Here is a 20977-nt window from a genome sequence, read left to right as displayed (position 1 = left end):
ACATGCACAAGGGCGCTGATCGTTTAAAGCTTGGAAACAGAAGTTGCAAATTAATCATTTCCATTTAGCGTCTGCATTTCCTGATGATTTTCATGGACTGCACGTGAACCATTCCTATGCCGACTTTACACTGTGGCCGTGATCTCCGCACTTTGAACTCAATTATGTTTAATTTGAATCTCATTATTAATTTAGGTCCATCATTAAACATGTTTCAAATCTTCTCTATCAAAGGTGTAATAAGAAATAGCTTTTGGATGCTCATATCACATGTGTACAATTATACTATGAATAAAAAGAGTTGCAGGCATTTTATGTTCATTTTTGCTTATTTGATGCTTATGTAAACAATGTGTAATTATTACTGCATCTATGATATAAAATATTGCAAATATTTTGTTGTTCATATATATATAATTGAAACTTTGGTTCGAAACATGTTGAAAATATTTCCAATGCATGTATATGGAAAATATTAAACAAATATATAGTTATATAAATATTAAATATATACGTTCATAAATATGTAAATCTGCTATCCAATGGTGTTTTTCGGAAATCTGTTACAACCTCTCCTATCACCACTAACCTCCTCCAGCCTCCGGATTTGTGGGCTAATTGTCAGCGTGCAATTTTGCTCTCGTTTGCCAAAATGTTTGATCAAGAGGCAGTGGGGAACCGCGCGTTCGACCAGCCAGTAAAATTACCGGCTGTCAATTTCACAGCGAGGTAACTCACAAATCAGCTTTTTGGAGGAAAAAAAAGGCTTGGGCGAATTTGCAAATCAGCGGAGATGCAAACGCACCGTCGGTTTCAACTGGGTATCTGGCTCCCTTCTTATTTACGGCATCGTGCACAGGAACCGCCAGGACTGTTGTTGTGCAATGAAAATTGATAAACACCAGCGTAAATAAATAAAAGTTGTTGGCAAAAACAAAACCTGCTTCTCCCCTTGCTTCTGTGGTTTATTTTGATGGGGCAAATTTCAGTGCCGGGTTTCTTCGTCAACTTTGTAAATGATCGAAGGATAGTGTTTATCACATTTAAACCTGTTTTTTATTTGCATTCGAGAGAATGATAACGCGCGGGTTTTCTGCGCTTTGTTTGGAGATCGGTATTTGGGCTTTATGTTGACAACAGCAAATATTCACATTTTTTTTCAACTCCCTAGCCATATCTTGCCTTTCTCTATTTGTTTGTGTAAAATAAAGTTTGAAAGCACATCAGAGAAAGCTCGCAGGGTGTGTAATAAGAGAATGTCCAAGTGACCCTTGGCGCTGATTACATGTAATTACCTGGAGCCTCAGCCTGTCCGGAGACTGTGAGGGGCAGTGGAGGTGGGATGGGGGGGGGGGGTTAGAGAGACCTCATTCATAGTAACTACAATGACGGGAGGGGGTGGGGAGGGGTTAACGAGGCTTTATTTAATACTCTAAAAGCAAAAATGTGCATAGACCACAATCCTGTGGCAGCGAAAACCGAGTTTGCTAAATCAGGGACCAGGGACCAGAGTTTGTCCATAGTTCCATTCAAAATGACTTTTTTTTATTATTGCAAACATTCGAACCCGATCGTTACAAATTTAAACAGGAAAATTGAAAAGCACTCGATGACTAGCAGTCACGGTATAAATGAACTGGCAAGTCTGTCGTATTGTCTTTCCCGACGTTGCAGCAATATATGGGCGTAGAGATTACTTGGTGTTCTTTTCCAACAACCTTTCCCTCACTCGCCAAGTAAATTGGTCAGCTAGAATTATCTGCCAACAATCTTTTTTTGCTGTATTGAGTAATGATGTGTAGATTGGTGCAATGAAAACTGAGTTTGATTAAACGAATGGCCCCTATGTGTGTGTGTGTGTGTGTATGTATATATAAAACAAAGTTACCAATCCATTTATTTGGTTTTCCGGCTGCAATGACCCTCCCACGGGCCTGGCAGAGCTGGTATAATTTTGATACTGGCTGGCATTTCATCTTGGTACGTGTTTTGTTAAAGGCGTTGGTTTTGGTTCCTCTGTGTTTGTGTAGTTACCCATTTACTCGTTATAAACCACGTTATAAACCATCAGAGATGTAGTAAGAAGCCTTACAACACCAGGCTAAAGTCCAACAGGTTTGTTTCAAATCGCTAGCTTTCGGAGCACAGCTCCTTCCTCAGGTGAGCATCTCCACATCATCATTATCAGAAATGAGCAGGTTAGGTGGATTGGCTTTGCTAAATTGCCCTTAGTGTACGAAAAAGGTTAGGTGGGGTTACGGGGATAGGATGGAGGTGTAGGGATAGGGTGGAGTTATGCCTTGGGTAGGGTGCTCTTTTCTAGGGTTGGTGCAGACTGGATGGGCCGAATGGCCTCCTTCTGCACTGTACATTTTATGAGGCCGTGTGTATATCTATGTGTGTGTGTATAGATTGGCGTTGTTTCATAGAACTCTTGAGCAAACATGAGGATTTCGATCTTGACGCAATTAAATGAAATTAAATTAAATTAAAATCGCTTATTGTCACAAGTAGGCTTCAAATGAAGTCACTGTGAAAAGCCCCTAGTCGCCACATTCCGACGCCTGTTCGGGGAGGCTGGTACGGGAATTGAAACATGTTGCTGGCCTGCCTTCGTCTGCTTTAAAAGCCAGCGATTTAGCCCTGTGCTAAACCAGCCCCTATATATTTTAAATATAAAAGTGTGACATTAACATTTTTATGTAGCCTTTCGCATTTAACTCGCATTCACCCATTCAGCAGACCGCTTGCCCGGTTATCTTGAGCTGTCTGTGAAGCAACATATGTTGGTTACAAGGCAACCGAGTGGCATGAGGATAACTTCATTGTGTATTACCCATCTGCCAAGCAAAGCAATTGTGGGTGCAGATGTACTGAAATTTGCAATTCTCTCCTCTGTCTGCCCACGTTAACCCTGAGATTTGCAATTCTCTCCTCTGCCTGCCCACGTTAACCCTGAGATTCGCCACGGCAGCAGCAGCCAATACAATGCCCAAAATGTGCACTTCTAGCTGCACGGCTACACCCGATTCTGTACGCTCAACTGGACTGCTACCTCGGCAAAATAAAAACCTTTTCCTTTATTTCTCAGGAGTGAAATTGCAAACAACTCACGTCAGCGGTTGAACTACCTTGCACTAAAAAGAGAAAGGTTGTTTATCCAGCAAGGAACATTAAACAGCCCGAGTATAAATGAACCAATTTTCCACACACGTTATTAAGCAGAGTTTAACTTTGAAATCCTGTCGAGTTGTTAGGACGAAAGCGAAGGGGGTGGGGGTTGGGGAGGTGGAGGGGAATGGCATGCAATTACAAGTGCCCTGTTTGCATTCTGCTCCAAATCCCCTGGCATTGAACTGCGCCACCCTACGAGCAGAGACGGCAGCGCACCTCAATAATTCACAGACTGGCGGCTACCTGTTTATCTTAAAGGGACCGTTAATTTTAGTGCGCACCTTGGTGGGGTTAAGGGAGACAGGTCGTCACCTTTGCTCGTATCAAGTCCATAGCCGTGCTCGAATTCTTTTTTACGCACGCTTAACCCTCAACTATCACCTTTAGTCGAATTTCATTCTTTGCGCCAACAAGTGAAGGGACAGGATCTAGAACGACAACACACTCAGGGGGGAGGTGGGGGGGGGGGGGGTGAAGCTTTCTCCCCACCCCACTCGATGGACAGATCTTGGTGCATGGAACTTTGCCAAGCTGCACTCCACACCTGGAGTTCTGCAAATGTGGGTGTGGAATTGTGCCATATACCCGTCCAAAAATCAGGTCAGCGTTGTTCCACATAAATCAAATGTCAAACAATCGGCCAAATATTTCAGCTGAACTGTAATCTCGCCACGATTTTTTTTTAGAACCAAATCACCTATTTTTCTCATTTCAATTTTGAAAGACACTGAATTCTATTTTATTTGTGACATTGACACAGTGGGTCCAACTTTCCATTATCATGTTAGCCAAGTAACAATTATACAGGATGTATTTAACTGTGCGAAATAGCCTTCATATGTGTGTGCGGTTAGACAGATAGATAGATAGGTAGGTAGATGGATATAAATAGATTTTGAGAGAAATAGTTTTTAAGATAGATTTTAGATGGATGGACATATATCGATAAAATTTCAGATAGATGATAGTGTATGTAACCTCGAGCGAGTAAGAATATCTGATATACAAGTAATTATAATGGTCATGTCCACAATCTCACTGGATAGACACCCTACCGAACAATTTCCTTCTTAAACCTCGTCCCGAGGTTTTCGCGGGTGTCCTTTAATTTTTGTGTAATATATGTTCATTTATTTATGTTACTTTTATATATTAAATTTGGGGAAGAGGTTATCTTGGTAAAAGGGGGGGGGCGGCATTCAGAATTTCGCCCTATGTACTGTCCTCATATTTGTAATTATTCCGTCCGGGCCAATCCGGGGAAATGTAATCTGAATGGGGTGATGTGAATTTTCTTTTGACCGTTACATGCTTTAATTTTGTTTTTAAAGCTGATCAATTGAAATTAGGCGATCGCTAACTGCAGCCCTATGCAAATTGCCCCCTGGTTTAAACCAGCTTTGGACCTTTGCGTTGTAAATGATAGGAGAATGAGCCCTTACGAGGGCATTCAGCCAGTGTGGTTGTGTCCACAGTGGTTCCGATTCTGTGAATCATTTCTCAATTGGCCGCTTCTTCGTCGCCCGGTTTGATTTTCATTCTTCTGCTGTTGAAATCTACAAAATGCTGAGATTTCTTCTAAATTGTGTGTGCTGGGAAATTGTACGGGTTGCTCACAGGAAGCACATGTTCATAATAAACGTGCAGTAACTGATATTACAGTTGAGTAGAATATACGCTGAATGGTTTTTAAACAGGATTATTGTTGGTGCGTCAGAACAGCAACAGAAAGAAAATGTTTATATTATTTATATCGAAGGCATTAAATGGTTCTGCCTCAGCTTTTTCAGTGCAAAGTATATTTGGTGTATTTTCCATGATAAGTGAGATTTGCAGGAACGATTGGCCCGTTGCTGCAAAGACCCATCGCCCTGTTTGATTTGCAGGTCAGTGGGCAACGACGCCGGCTCTATTTTCTCTACAGAATAATTGTTCCATGGCGTTCTGCAGGCGCAGTCAGTCTGGAATAGCCTTACAATAATTGCAACAAAAAATATTAAATTCTAAGCAGTTTACTTAACAGAAAACTAAACATATTCCTGAGTATTTCAAGTCCAAACGGCTGTCCAGCGAGCAGGGCTGGTGCATTCGGCAAATAGCTTTTTTTTTCCAAATCCTTACATAATCATGCATATTTTTTGTTTGCTTTTAAGTGTAATTATTGTTAATCATTTAAATAGATGCCCCCAACATACACACACTCACACTGCGCAATACTGAAAGTAGCGTTTTCACTCGTCTTTATTCTTATCATTATTCATTCTTGTTTCATTTCAGTATATTTTAGATCATTTGCTGCTGTGTAAAGCAAAACCGAGATGTAACACAACAAGGAGGGTTTGTGCATGTCTTTGCAGATCATTGAAACTGCTTCTCAAGTCTTTCGTACAGAGACAAATGCGGAAGCTTGCGGTGGGAAGATAGCTTCGCTAGTGGGTGTTTCCAAAGCTACACACACTAAGAAAGCAATTTTCCAAGATAGAACTTTAGGACAGGAATACCCTCAACTCGTTCAACTTCCTGGGATTTGTTTTTTGTGAGTTGGACTGGCTTAGGAAAAGAAACCAAAAATAATAAAAGACAGTGTCAAACAGTCCGCTGTGACCTGGGTCTTAGTGATAATTAAAATAACGATTATAATTGAGGGCGATTAAAACAAATTTATTATTCCGTTGGACGATACAACCCTTTGAGACTCAAATGTGAATATAATAATCAGTGCGGTTCGACATACTGCTGATTCCCTACAGAAATCATGAGATATCTGTTAAAGAATAAGATTCAACAGGCCCATACGCATGGTAATATTCTTAGAGAGCCTATCTCACTGACAGCTTCAGTGTCCTGTCAGTTTTATTTTCTTTCCCTCCAGAATTGTTACAGAAAATAATAACGGATACGAAATTAGCCCCTTCTCCCTCCTCCAACCGAATCACATTTTCAATTGTTTTGTACAAACGATGAATAAGTGGAGGGTCCACATGTATCCATACATCCAACCTGCATTACAGTAATACACTATAAAACTGGGAGCCTCTAGATCTTGCCATAGCCTCTTGGCCATCTTTCTGCACAATTCTGTCAGTGAGGCTGTTCTATATTTGGCCAGATTGGGACTCTGTAAAGACAAAAATAATATATTATCCTCTGTTCTATGCCGTGGATGTTCTATTTATAATCAAATCCATTTCAATGTCAAAATGTATTCATTCAATATTCGCATCTTGGCCCAACTCTGGTTCTATGAAAAGAAATGATGGTTAGAAGTGTATCTATTCTACTTCTTGTAATGAAATCGACATTTTTTTTCACAGTAAAACGTTACTTTACCTTTTTTTAAAAAAACATGATATTTAACCTTTACTTTCCTCAGTGAACTACATACGGTTTTGCCCAAAACAGTGATGAAATTTGCGATTCAACGCCTCTCTCCACCCCCCACCCCATTTTCTTTAACCACAGAGTTCTCTTTCATCCTCTCACCAGGTCAGTTACTGGCCCAGTTTTGGAAATTGATCTGCAATGCAACCAAAAAAACGCTCCCAATTTGCAATGCACGGTGTACCAACCTCTTAAGGCACGCGTATAAGGGGAACGTCTTCGGGGGCAGTTACTTCCAATGCATGGGCAGCGATTGCATTTTATTTATTTTTTAAATAAGAGCAAATTTGTCTTCGTGGGGGCGGAGGGAATGGGGTGGAAAATCAAACGGTTCACTCCACAGTGTGTATTCAGCACGCCTCGCGGGTTCCGTTTATGAACCGCCACGCATTAGGTACACTGGTGTCTTCGAAGAAACACATACATAATAAGTTTATCTTTGAACCACCGTCCCAAGAACGAAAACCTTTCGAGAATTACGCGAGAAATACCTGTTTACGAGGTTGTTATTATTTGTTTTTTTTTTGCAGCTTGTCAATTTCATGATGGAAGGGAGATTTGCAAGCCAATCCAAAAGCGGGGCCTGGGTAATTAGGTAGGTAAACAGGGGATGTGGGGAGGGGGTGGGGGGAAGCAGTTTTCATGCTGAGACTGGTGGCCCTCCCCTACTACAGCCTCATTGGCCGCCGTGCGCTCTGACGACATATATTAACCCAAGCTGCCTCAAGATGTAGCTTTACAAGGAAATTGGAAAATCTTTGCTGTTCCTCAGCCTCGGCGACTCTGGGTCAAGAAAATATTGGAGCACCATTGCTAATCATTTTGTCGAGCTTTAGTGTGTTTTTATTTTGTTTCCCGCCCCTTTTCTTGCAAAACTTTGCCTGTGTTTGAGAGAAAGCCAGAGAGATAGACCGGTGCTGAAACTTTTCCAAATTCATCTGAAGATTTTTTATTTTTTTGCAAACCCACCCCCCTCTCTCTCTTTGACTGTGGTGTGGTGCATCTTGATGCTTCTGGGGACGGGAGCTCCAACACACTTTTTTTTCTCCCCAAAAGTGACAGTTACTTATTGCAAAAAGGGGAGAATTTATCCAGGGGGAGACTGCACAATGGAGGAAGTTGGCTGTAAGTAAAGCACCGCGATATTTAAAAGCTTAAAACATTCTCTTCACTTTAGAGCTTTTCTGTTTGGCCAGCAAGGAGCCCCCCAAAAAAGGGCGACGAAAGGGGGGGGGAGGGTGAAAATCTAAAGAGATACTTGCAAAATATTGTACACCTTTCTTTCTTGTTTGTTACTCTCTCTCAATCCTTCCATACATTGTGGAGAGGGTCAGAGAAGGAGACAGGACTGGGGGAGGTCGCCTTATAATCGGAAGATGAGTTTAGTTGGTGGATTCCCTCATCACCCAGTGGTACATGACGGTTATCCTTTCGCCGCCGCGGCCGCCGCGGCTGCCGCCAGCCGTTGTCACGAAGAGAGCCCCTACTTCCACGGCTGGCTCATCAGCCACGCCGAGATGTCTCCCCCCGACTACACAATGGCGCCGTCCTACAGCCCCGAGTACGCCAACGGCAGCGCCGGGCTCGACCACTCGTCGTACGGGGGTGTCTCGGCGGCGGCGGCGGCAGCGGCGGGGGTGCCCGGAGGCCGGCCGACCAAGCGCAGGGGAACGGCCAACCGCAAGGAGAGGCGCAGGACTCAGAGCATCAACAGCGCCTTCGCCGAGCTCCGCGAGTGCATCCCCAACGTGCCCGCCGACACCAAGCTGTCCAAGATCAAAACCCTGCGCCTGGCCACCAGCTACATCGCCTACCTCATGGACCTCCTGGCCAAAGATGACCAGAATGGGGAGACGGAGGCCTTCAAAGCAGAAATCAAGAAGCTGGATGTTAAAGAGGAGAAAAGGAAGCGAGAGCTGGTAAGCAGGAGTCACATTGCACTTCTATTTGATAGAGAATGTCTTATTTTTTTTAAAATGCCCCCTCCCAAGTTAAGGCCACAGTTACACTATTTTTTCTTAGAACTATTGTTCTCTGTTTAATTTTCCCCTCTAATTCCAACCGAAAGTCTCAAAAGTGTTTTTTTTTGTCCGAGGGACATTATTTTGTCAGTTTCATTATTTTGTCAGTTTCATTATTTTGTCAGTTTCATTAAGTTCAGTGCAGCAAAACAAGAGGCGCGCTCGGGTTAAGTGAGTTAAGGAGTTAAGACAGAGTTAAGGCTGAGTTTGGTTCTGTAGGAATTTGGGATTTGTTTTTTTTCTTCTGTGTGTGTGAACGACATTTTTTTTTTGACAAGAAATAGGCCGGGCGGAAACAATTACAGGTACTGGATGGGCCCTGTTTGAATTCATTCTGGAGAATGGAGAAACAGGACCTAATATCCTTTAACTTTCTGTTACTTTTTTTAAAAACTTGGTAGCAAGTTAGTTCTCACCATTCCTATGTCATTTCCAGAATTGCCAATGTATTTTGTGGGGTTTAGATATTTTTTAGATCTGCCCCCCCCCCCCCCCCCCACACACACACACACCCCATGGACAACTGAAAAACACCGTGCAAAGTAACACTCTGTGTTTTGAACGTTGGCCCAAAATCCTGCCCGTCCCAGTTTAACTCAATCCGCGATTGACAAAAGATTTCAAGGCTGAACTCCCCCTTTTGACTCACAGTAAACCCATCATGGTAGGGTTTTTGTTGTTGCTGTGCAAAGCTTATTTAAAAGTATGGTAAAGCTAGCAAGGTCATGGGCCAAATGTGGAAGTGTTTACTGCAACAACAAAAAAAGCATATTATCCGAAAAACGTACACAGGGCTCAATCGAGGCGCTGGATCCCATTGTAGATTTTCAAGGAGGGAGCTATGAGTTGAATCTGGAGGTACTGTTGCAAAAAGAAATGAAGGCCTAAATATTATAAAGAAAATACCCCAACTGGTCTTGTGAGCGGGTTGGGTTGACAAAAGAGGGTCATTGCATTCTGAGTGGATCCACTTTTTTCTGTACATGAAATCTGCAATGGGAGGGGTGGGGGGGGGGGGGCACAATCGCATCATAAATAACTGTCTCCCGTTTTCCCTTTGCTGGGATTTGACAGAATGAGGTTCTGAAAAATACAGTCAGCAGCAGTGACAAGAAAACGAAAGGAAGGACTGGCTGGCCGCAGCACGTCTGGGCTCTGGAGCTCAAACAGTGAAAGTTTGAACCTGAACTTAGAAGATGGGGGCGGAAGAGACTTCCGAATTTGCCCCCCCCCCCCTCCCACCTCCCATCCCCACCCCACATCTCCCACCCCATCCCTCCCCAAGTACTGTCACGCCAACTTTTCGCACGTCGACAGAAGCTCTGTATTGTCCAGAATCCGCTTTATTTATGTGCAATTTGCCCCATCTCAGAGAAGGGAGAAAGAGACGGATTGTTGGAGGAAAAGGCATTTCGCATTTGGAAGAAAAGAAAGACAAGTGGGTAAGGGGTGGTATTGTTTCATAGTAGATGTGAATGTTTCTTCATTTTTAAACGTTAAAAGAATTATAGCACACACACACGAACACAAATCTTGATAAAGAATTATGTATGTGAAGTGTATGTTTGGAAATACCTTGTACATCTTTTTTTTTGGATATAAATATTCAAGGATTCTCCTTCTCCCCCCCTCTCCCCTCACCCCTAATGTTATAATGAAGCCAAACGTAGGTGTACGTGCCAAAGTGGTCATGTTAGTGTGCAGTATCCAGTATTGTGTTGTGTTTGTGGTCATGGAGTATTCCATTCGATCAGTTCCCAGTAATTGTTTGACTTGTGCAATTCCGTCCAGCTAGCGGGAGATTAATATTCGAGCTGTAAACGTTGTAATTATTGTCAATAATAAAAAAAAACACTTTTTTTTAACAAAAATACATAGATATCCACATTTGCATCATTTCGACTCGGTCTGTTAACATGTGTAGATTGACTCAGGTTATGTTCAAAGCAATCTAATGAACAATTAAACAAAAAGACTGAGGTATTACAGCCCTCCCTCCCTCCATGAAAGTTGGCCTGCCCTATAAATAAAGACAATTAAAATTAAGTCCAATCATTATCTCGCAAGCGAGGGTCGTGTGGCAAGGTTTGAATATTTTTTTTTTTAATTATTTGCTGTACCTCCTCCAGAATTGCAATTTCATTCGGGGCGCTCCAAATCGCAAATGGCAGGCGTCCAGCGCATTGATTGTAACAGATTTGTAAAGGTTTTCCAAACATTCCCCGGCGCTGAGTAAGCTCTCTTGTCTGAGCAACGTGAACTGAAACCGGTTGGATTTTTTAGCTACCTTCTCTCCTCCCACCCACCACAAAAATAAAAGAAGCCATGATTCGTTTTCGAATTAATGGACTTCGTCCCGGCAGGATTTGAGCCCATTTTGTTTTTCAAAATAAATGAATGTCGACAACGCTCTGGGGCGAATAGGGGGGGGGGGGTAATGGATAATTGAAATTGATCAAATGAGCACAAGTCTCCACAAATCAGCCGAGTCAGGTTGGATTTAAAGATTGAGACCTTTCCGTGGGCCCTCCCAAAATTTGAAGCCCCTGTAAAACGTCTTTTCACTTGAACTTTTATGAGTGAGTGGGGGCGGAGTACTTCACATTGTTCAGTCAAGTACATTAAGTTTGCTGCACAGCCTTCCTTCCATCTGCAACTCTAAGGCAGAAGGATTGCTCTCTCTCTCCGCTGTCGCTGTTAAAATGGCACTGATTTGTTTCTTTAAAGGAGAAAATTGTCTCCCAGTTATGTGGAATCACCTTTGACTTCTGACAGGCTCGATTGAAATGCTGGCCGGTGGGAGAGCGAGAGTGGAGGAATAGTAAAGGAACTTGCAGTGTTTGTTTTCTGTTAATCAAAACTCCGCATGCAATGAGCTTTGTGGGAAAGGATCGTTTAGACCTGTGTGTCTGTGTGTGTGTACTCCGTATCGACATGTTAGAAACCGCCAGTTTGAGCGTTGCCTGATTGGCGATTGCAGGTCTTGAAGGCAATGGTAACAGGCAGAAAGTACAATTGGCCACCTCTGAGTTTTTCTTTACTCTCCATTGAGTTGCAGTGTACACAGCCCCCGTGTCGTGTGACTGTGAATGCCTGTACTGACCCGCCGTGGGTGTATGAATATTCCCCAACTTCTTATTTTGCTGGTACTCAGCGCCAGCTCGGGTAGGTTAGATCTACAAATGCCCATAAAAGATAAGAGACGCTTTACACTCTGGTGCAAATAGGTTACAAAGGCAAAGGTTGCGAGGTTAAAATCACCAGTTGCGGATGGGGAATGGCGATGTGCCCCACAGGGTCATATTTTATGTTTGCTGTGTTTACATTAAAGTGCATTTGTTGCCAACACCGGCGATGGTTGCAGTCTGTCTCACACTTGCTAAAGGGAAATTTAATTCCACTGCCTGCGAAGCCTTTTAAGTCGTTCCCTCCCTCCCCCCCCCCCCCCCCCCCATTCCCAGCCCACCCCATCCCGTTAGCCGCTCACTTTACAAAACTGGCCTAACATGTTCGACCACCGCGGGTTGAATGTATTTCGGCCGAGGCAGGCACCCGCCCACTCCCCTCCCCACACCGTGGCAGGCACCCCTCCCCACACCGTGGCATGCAACCCCCCACCCCCACCCCCCTCCCCACACCGTGGCAGGCACCCATCCCCTCCCCAAGTCACCCCACCACCACCGTGAGCTATTGCAGTGATCCACCTCTCGGTGGTTCCTTGCTCAATTGCTCTCTCTGAATTAGGTGCAGCATTCTCGCTATCCACAGAGACATTTTCACATACTGTAAATTTTAAATTGTCAGGGTTATGGCGAAGTGGACAACAACAGCGTGATTGCATTTGTGATTGATGGCCAGTACACCCCCCCCCCCCCCCCCCAACACACACACACACACTTCCCGCCGATTTGAGATCTGCACAATGCAGACCTATTCTCTCAAGAAACTCACCGTGAGGAAATTTCCATTCTCATTGCACATCTCATGGACAAAGGTGCCCATTTTGCTGGGTGCCCAGCATTGGCCCATGTCAGGCCAGACACTGAACAAAGTGGTGGAGCTGAGGGTTTACACTGTACGCCATATGTTTGATTTGATGAATCCCTTTTTAAACAGGGCCGGTGTTCCTGGGTGTCACCGGGCAGACACACTATGATTAAACCTCAGAACAAATAAACAGTAGTCATTTCCTGCTGGCCCGCCGAGCTACCATATTTTAGCAAAGGTACAAATGTGTTCTTCAAAAGAGGTGGCAGGAGGTTAGCGTGCTCGGTCGAAATGCTGGGTGTAGGTGGGTTGATTTCCAGCGCCAGGTCTAACGAGAGCGCGAATATCTGTGATAATAGTTACCAGCTCCTTGTTTAATGGAGAGGCGGCCTTGTTTAAAATAGCCTCTGCGCTGGGCTAAAGCATTTGAGTGCTAGACAAGCCGGAGCCGAATCAAATGCCCGATTTGACGTTAAAATGCTAACTGGTGCAGTGATGGAGTATGGAGGATGTCAGTGACATGGCCCCGGTACAACATGGGGTCCTGGCGTTCACCGATCACCATATTACTGCCAGTTATTCCATGCGATCATCATTAGCAACACAGTTCGATGTTTGATTTGACCATTCTAGATCTCCCGGATCAAACATCAACATATGTGCTTTCCCAAGGCGTTATAGTTGAAGAATTTGAAGCTGTTTTCTATTATTGAAGGCTGCAGCTTAACATTAAGCAGGAATTGTTCCCAATCGAATTGTGATGTTTGAGTGGGCAGGTGAAGGGGCCTCGGCAGTTTTAAATCACATTTGGGGATCTGCCTCCTGTTTCTCGGAGATTTTCAAGTTCCTCAAACCGAAAATTTCCGCAAATTAAGTCCTCAAAGTAAGACAGGTTAAAGTCCATCAGATTTGTTTCGAATCACTAGCTTTCGGAGCACTGCTCCTTCCTCAGGCCCCAGTGCTCCGAAAGCTCGTATTTGAAACAAACCTGTTGGACTTTAACCTGGTGTTGTAAGACTTCTTACTGTGCTCACCCCAGTCCAACGCCGGCATCTCCACATCAAGCCCTCAAAGGGCGCTGTGATTTAAAATAATTCAGTGAGAAGACCCGCATTGAAGAATGCTTCAGCTGAAATTTCCAATTTCGTCCTGTCACACAAAATCGGCGCAGTGGCCCTCTCAGTCCAATATACCCTCAGTACACTGGGACCTGCATGCTAGAGAGAGGAAAGGGGCGATTCCCACCGCAATTTGGGATTACCGCTTTTGACTAAACGAAGCTTGGCCGCAATGTACACGCTGGCAAATGAATGGACTTGTAGAGGAGTAAATACGTTTTGATTAATTGGTGTTTTAAATCATAATTGCATTAATCGGTGGGACCATAATCTCCGTTTTGAAACTTTGTTTAATTTTTTTTTAAAGGTTATTTTAACAATAACTGCCCCCCTTGTATCAAAGACAGCTGGATCTGGCCGGCCGCCGCTGTGTGAGTAGGTCCCCTCTGTAAAATATACACATTTTAAAACAAAACCGCCCATGAGCTACAGCATATAATCAACCGTACGTATTTCACGCTGATAAAATACCTTGCCAGCTACAGGCAGATGTCCGCTAGAACTTTAAACAAAAATTAGAATTGACATTTATGCATAGACTGTTTGCATAGATAGCCTACATGATTAGCTATATGGTAATATAGTCACAATCAATCAGATGTACCACATTTAACAGTGAATATTAACACGCTCTTTGGTCAGAAATAAAGCGCTTTATATATATATATATATATATGTAATAAATACTACTGTTCCCTCGCAATTGGCCCCAGTCCGCTGAACTAGTTGGCGAGTTTTAAGTATAAAATGCTACTTGCACCCAATAAAGATGCATCATCTTAAAGCCAACCCCTGTCTCAATATGCTCCTTTCTCTGCCTCCTGTCTCTACTTTTTTCTCTCTGGGATATCCACAGACTCCCTGCAACCCCCCCCCCCCCCCCCCCCACCCCGCCATACCCAACCCCCTCTGCCTGACACGCATATCCCTGAAGGCAAAGCAACTGATTAGCTTTTACATGATATTAGCAGATCCCAATGTCTCCAATAACCAGATAATTGCTGATAATTTGTTATCAGTGTCATGATGGCGTCAAAGATAGACCCACGGGGCCATTCCCTCCGATTGGAGCTTCAGATAATCCTTGACCTTGGGACGACCTTTGGGTTGATGCCAGTGGAAGAATCTGAAGAAATAAAGTTGACCTTACAGGACAGGTGGTTCTTTCTTGGCCCTTTCCACACAAAAAACGTTTCGAAATCCCTGTGATTTCGGGTTGCCTCGTAAAACTCAGAAACCAGCCTCTGCTTAACCCCGAATCGGTCCAATTCCACAGGGTGGGAGGAGAGAGGGGGAGGGGGTGTCAAAGCTTGCGTGTCCGAAATGCATTTACCTTCCAATTTTTCTTCACTCTCACTACATAAACTGAGATTTGCAAAGATGTTAAATCTCTCGCCTCATGGCAACAGCCAAGATTCGAGCAAGTTTACTTGACATCACAATGTCCCTCCAACTTTTCTATTAAGCCTGACGGAAAGCAGGATAATTTATTCCTCCGGGCATATTTTTTTGTTGTTGTTGCGACTTTGTTGGTCGTATTTTATATTGTTGGCTGAAAGTTTGATCTAGTGACACCATAGACGTTCTTATTTCTGGTATAACAGACATCTGGGAGTGATTACTTGGCTCAGCCCCCCCCCCCCCCCCCCCCCTCGGTTGCACTCTCTATCTTTCCAAAGTCGCCCATAGACAGGTTGACGTCAGATCAGACGGCCAGGAGCCATCCTGTTCTCGAATTGGGTGTAATCATCCCAACTCCTTCCAGTTTGGAGGCATTAGATTTCAAAATACGGAATGCGGATGCGAGTGTGTGTTGCCGAGATATCCGAATGCGCCATTCGGGGAATAGTAGGGTGGGGGGGGGGGGAGTGGGAGGTTGGCCCAACTTTTTGTATCGGAGCGGTGGCCCAGCAGAGCAGAGGCTGCTAATGTCTGTATCTAGCTATCCTGGAAGGTTACTTCGACGAGTTTCTGTGCGAGAAAGAATGTGTGCGTGATTGAGAAAGCGAGCGTGCATGTGTGCAGGAGGTGGTGTTTATACATAATATAATAGTCTGTGCATATATATGTTGGACATATGGATTGAGTGTGTGATTTTACGTGTGTGTGTGTGATATGTGTGTTTGTGAGGCGTATTGTATGGTGTAACATATATGTATGCCCATTTATGGTGTGGGACTTGTACACATATATATGCATAAATAATATCTATATTGACTAGAGGCCACGGTTTCAGGGTTTTAAGCAGCATTTTTCTGTGAAACAGTTCTTTGGGTGAGTAACACTGAACTGCCTGATATCCAGGGTGGTTGAGAATTGATGCCACGGTGTCCCCCCCCCCCCCCCCCCTCCCAATGGGCCTGAGAAGCATCGACCGTTTTATTGTAGGAGGCGCGAATGTAAACGACCCGGTTGACCACATTTCATTCGGTTTCTTCCTCGGCTTCAGGAATTGCCCGTCCGAGCCACAATAAAAATCAAGAGCTGCCACTTATTTTTAAAATAACAAGGCCGGGGCGACCAGGTGCCGAAGGGTTGGCTATTGTGATATATTTGTCACAGTCCGGTAACAGCAGAACATGAGCCTGCACTGTATCTCGAAATCATCAGTTTTTGTTTTTAACTTCTTTGTCGAAAAAAAAGTAATAGCAATAGACTTATTTTAAGGGTGGGACAATCCCTTCCCCACTCTTTGTAGAAGGAGCAGCCGTCTGCATTTGGAAGTCCCTTTGTTAAAGGTGCCCAGAGCTGGATTGAAGTTGGTGCCCCCACCCTGGGGTTCCTTCCATTTGAATTGCCTTCCTAAAATTCTGAGCAAAAGGATCGGGTTAATTGTGACGAATGAGGTCCTCTCCCCAAAATAGATTCGGGAGCCTCAAGCAATTTGCATTCTAATTATAAAGGAGACCGCAATAAAGTTCTTAATAGTAAATATTATTTTTCTTTCTTTAAAATAAAGTGAATGGATTTGGCCGCGGAGTTTTGCAGCTAGAATGGGCTTAATTGGCAAACAAATTGCTGAATTGACTTTTAGTCTGGCAGGTTAGTAAGAATAACTCTCTTGGAAGGTTTTTAAAATCGAGGCAAGGTTTATGGACGCTGACTTATTTTACGACCTAACGGTTTAAAGACTCGCCCACCCCATAATAGGTTGCAAAACCAACCAGATAACAGGAAATTTTCGATTTAGTTTTCTGTATTGAGACAGGGGTCATTAATAACCTCAAAGTGAAGGGTTCTCTGCAGAAGGGTATGATGATAATATGATGAATAACATTACCGACCACCTAGTCTTCGCCTCATAGGTAAGGTAGTGAAAGCCATGATGCTAATTAACAAATCATCCAAAATAATATAAAAGTCGGCGTTAGTTATATTTCTTTCGACATTCACATTGTTAATTACATCCTTGCGTAATCCGCTCTAAACGCTGCAATTTGGTCAAAGCAGTTGGGGAAATTTAAGTGTCACAGAAAAGCGAAATCCTCACAATACATTATCCAAAATTACAGCGGAGTATCTTGTTTGTCTACACTGAGGTTGTGGGGGAGGGGGGCTGATTAAACAATTGGTCATCATAACCGGCCTGAAGTATAAACAAAATTGACTGTGCCGGCACTAAGTATGCGGGGAGCAAACCTGGGGTCAGATAACGACTTCCATATATCAGGACATTGCCAGGAATGTGCCCGGAGTCGGTCTGCACAATATATGGAGTGGAGTGTACATGCGAACAAAAATGTCTGAAAGGGTGATGGGGCGATTTTGAAGTCATTTCTATTCTTAATTTACTTACTATTTTAACATCTAAATTGTGTATCTTTTATGTTCTTTGTTTAATATGTGCATACACTTGAGACGCCAACTCCATATACGTTGAACGAGTTAAAAATGAAAATCAAATGTTTTATATAGTCAGCTATTTCTAAGAGAACCCCCATAGCAACCTAGCAAGCTCCTGTCTCTATATAATATATACTATATGGGCATATCATATAATATACACTTACAGTGCGTTTATACTGCGTGGATGCACTCAGTCCTAATATACCAAGGCAGCAACTCAATGCACATTTGATGAGTTAACAATAGGACTTTTTACATCTGGAGAGATCTCTTCGTAAGAGCAAACCTATTAAAAGTTAGAAAACTCAGATGTGGATATTGTACAATCCACAATATAATTTAGGTACCTTTTGGATTATTACATATAATTGCTGCTTTGCCACGTTAATGGATTGGTGCATATAATTGTTGCATAGCCCTCGTTTAGGGTACATTTTAATATTAAAAAATACACCCAATGCTCGTCTTCAGGAAAGGTGTGTTCGATTCATGAGCGAATGAAAAGCGAATCAGACTGCGTATGTGAATAGCCGAAGATTTGTCCCAAATTTGTTAATTTCTGATTAAGCAGCGGGAGAGTGATGTTGGACACTGTCTAGCAGTGTAGTCTGATATTTCGGAAGATGCTGTGTTGTGTTTTTGGAGAGTCTCCCTCTGAACTATGGCGCTGTCAGAGTGACAGAACCCAGATGGGGCTGAGGCCTGGGCGCTACTGTATGTGAGATTGGGTTTCCACACTGTCCTGTACGTCTACCACAAGCCCCTCGCCCATCCATTCCCATCGCGGCACGGCCAGGCCAGTCTGAAAACACCAGAGGTAGAATGTGTTATCCGCACACCGCCTGCGACCATACCGAGCCCCAAGTTAATTCCGAGACCTGTGAAGTTAATTCCGAGACATTTTGTTTCCAGGCGATCAGTAAATCCAATTCGATTCTTCCTTTGACGTTTCCGAAGTACGATTAATTTGACCTAAATATCATTGTTTTTTTTTATTTCCAAGGTAAGTGGGCAGTTGACAAAATAACACATTGTATTTCTGCGTGCCTCCATAAACAGGTGTGTGTGTGTATATGTTTCGGAGTGTTTGCCCTTTGAGATTCTGGCGCTGTTCGATGCACTTGATGTTTTCTGATTGTAAAGGGTGACCGGGTTAACCGGGGACCAGATTGGGACGGATCTGACTTCTTGGATAGTATTATATGTGTACATAATAATCGTGAAATCTCATCAGATCACAACCACTATTAATCAATGCAATTCGTTGAAATCAATCCCTTTCCTCGTGACACAGAACTTTTCAGTACGTTTAGGTAATATTTGTATAGATGTGTGGAACATGAGACATGTGCTTGTGCAATGTATGTGCCACATGTAGGTCATACGTGTTTGTGTCTTTGCATATGTGTGTGTGTGAGAGAGCAAAATCAATACACGCATTTGCAGAAAGGCAGCGATTAATTCAGGGCAAAATAGTTTCATCTACATTGTTAAAAATCGCCTTTGGGTGAATAGAAAAGATGGCTCGGTTGACGCTGGGAGCAACATCATTGTAACTGGAGTAATGGAAAAGGGAACAGTCTGAGAGGGCAAGTTGTCCGAGACACTTTTCACTTGTGTGAAATAGGGACACACACTTGCTCATTTCTCTTTCTCTCTGTCTCTGTACTCCACTAAAGCATAAGACCGTGAGTCAATGTTGTAGGAAGCTGCCCTCCAAGGCAGGATCAACTGTCGAGGACCGGTAACACTGAATGAATCTCGATTTAAAAACAAGAATAGTGGGACGAGGAAGGAATGTCCTCCCGATTTGGCCGGTAACTTGTCTGGAATTTGAAACATTCTGCAGGGAGGTTTTATTTTTTTTTTTAAACTCGAACACATGATTTGTATCACTTGTTTGGAGAAAAGAGATGGTCTTACAATTGGTAAGGTGCAAAGTCGCCCTTCTCGTGCTGGGTGCAAATTTCATTTGATTTTTATGCGAGTCGAATAATTTGCACGCCGCACTGTCTAGATACTGAGGTGATTGTGTACATTGGAAACTGGAGTCAATGCAACATCAGAAAGAGATGCCCACTTTCCGAATGGAGGCCGAAAAGGCTGAACACGCGGAAAATCCCTCTCTAAAAAAAATGGGAATTTAATTTCTTTCTCCAGATAGTATTTTCAACATATACAATTAAACAGACACATACGTTCCTTTAGGACATCCTTTTCTCTCAATTCGTCTCTTCAAGAGACACAAGAAACCAGATTTGTAATGTATATATATATATGTATATACGCGTATAAAGACCCTTTCAGTACTGCAGTCTTTCGAAGACCTCCCAAGTGGTAGAGGCCTGGGTGTCACTGTCAGTGATTCTGCAGTGTGTCTGTTTCCAGCTCACGGAGCCAAATTCAGAGTTTGTGGATTTTTGTGTGCGTGTGGGGCAATAATTAAATAGTAAACATTTTGACAAGAAAAGTGGAGCGGAGCATCGAAGACCACTTGAAACCCCTTGAAAAGGAGGAAGCAGAGAAGCATATTTCATGGCGAGAGAAAATATATAGGAGTTTTGTTTTTCAATAAACGGCTTTCGGCACCAAGGGGGGAATCCATTCGGCCAGACTTTTTTTGGGGGGAGCACGTACACCTTTAAGCAGTGGAAAGTGTGGCGTGCATTGATTCTCCGTTCGGCAGAAAACAAATGGAATAAATAGCATTGCCTCTGTCATAGGAGGACTGATAATTAGATTTTGACCATTATGTTCCACGCTAGCACGGTCACGGGATCATAATGCGAAGCGCGTTATTATTGCTTCGTAATGTGTCAGAAATGTTTAAAGGTGGGTGTTAGAGAAGTGTAATAAGCGAAATAATGTTCGGAACTATTTAAATGCAGAAAAGGACAATTAGATAAATAGCTCACAGGTGTAAATTTGGGGTAAAATTTGGGGTAAATGTATAAAGGCTTTAAATCCCTCTGCATATTTCATGGTGTGCTTGTTCTTGCCCGTTTGGTTCGGTTGCAATGCTCTACACTTTTTAACGTGCACTTTGCATTGACTGAATTTTATCTTAACATCATCCACAAACTCGCTGTAAACGAACGTCAGACCCGCCTTCCCAAATATTACAAAGTGTTCTAACTCTCGTTAAATCCAGCGGAATCGTAGCGAAGAATTTGAAATAAATATGGAGACTGGTAGATTTCCAATTGAAATGATTGGGTGGGGATTGGTTCTCCCGGCGGGATGGGTGGCTTGGCCGATGGGTTGGTGACTCCTTTCTTCCCCCACTCGCTCATCAATAATATTTTGTGCTTGTCTTTCTGCTGGGATGCTTTAGGTGCCGACCGCAGGTTCTCCCTGTTTAAGACCTCGGGAGTCTGAACAATGAAACATGGTCGCTGCGTTTTCCTATAGAATGGCCAGGGGAACGTGGGCTATCGCTCACGCGATTGG

General features: G+C 43.3%; 1 protein-coding gene and 1 long non-coding RNA gene across 2 annotated transcripts; one reads left to right on the top strand and one right to left on the bottom strand.

The window, feature by feature from the left end:
* Positions 1–5814: 5814 nt before the first annotated feature.
* Positions 5815–7156, bottom strand: LOC140429974 (uncharacterized). The gene is made up of 2 exons (XR_011949247.1): positions 7047–7156; positions 5815–6292 (listed from the first exon to the last, which is right to left on the bottom strand). It is a non-coding gene; the product is annotated as an uncharacterized lncRNA (long non-coding RNA).
* A 119-nt stretch (positions 7157–7275) lies between these two features.
* On the top strand, positions 7276–10447 carry hand2 (heart and neural crest derivatives expressed 2). Its single transcript, XM_072515764.1, has 2 exons — positions 7276–8474; positions 9651–10447. Exons 1-2 carry the CDS (start codon positions 7932–7934, stop codon positions 9747–9749), a joined length of 642 nt encoding a protein of 213 aa, XP_072371865.1. The 5' UTR covers positions 7276–7931; the 3' UTR covers positions 9750–10447.
* The last annotated feature ends 10530 nt before the right edge of the window (positions 10448–20977 follow it).

Source organism: Scyliorhinus torazame, chromosome 9, assembly GCF_047496885.1.
Source record: "Scyliorhinus torazame isolate Kashiwa2021f chromosome 9, sScyTor2.1, whole genome shotgun sequence".
In the NCBI taxonomy this organism is placed as follows: Eukaryota; Metazoa; Chordata; class Chondrichthyes; order Carcharhiniformes; family Scyliorhinidae; genus Scyliorhinus; species Scyliorhinus torazame.
The sequence above is the reverse complement of the archived record's forward strand: the minus strand, read 5'-3'. Positions and strand labels throughout refer to the sequence as shown.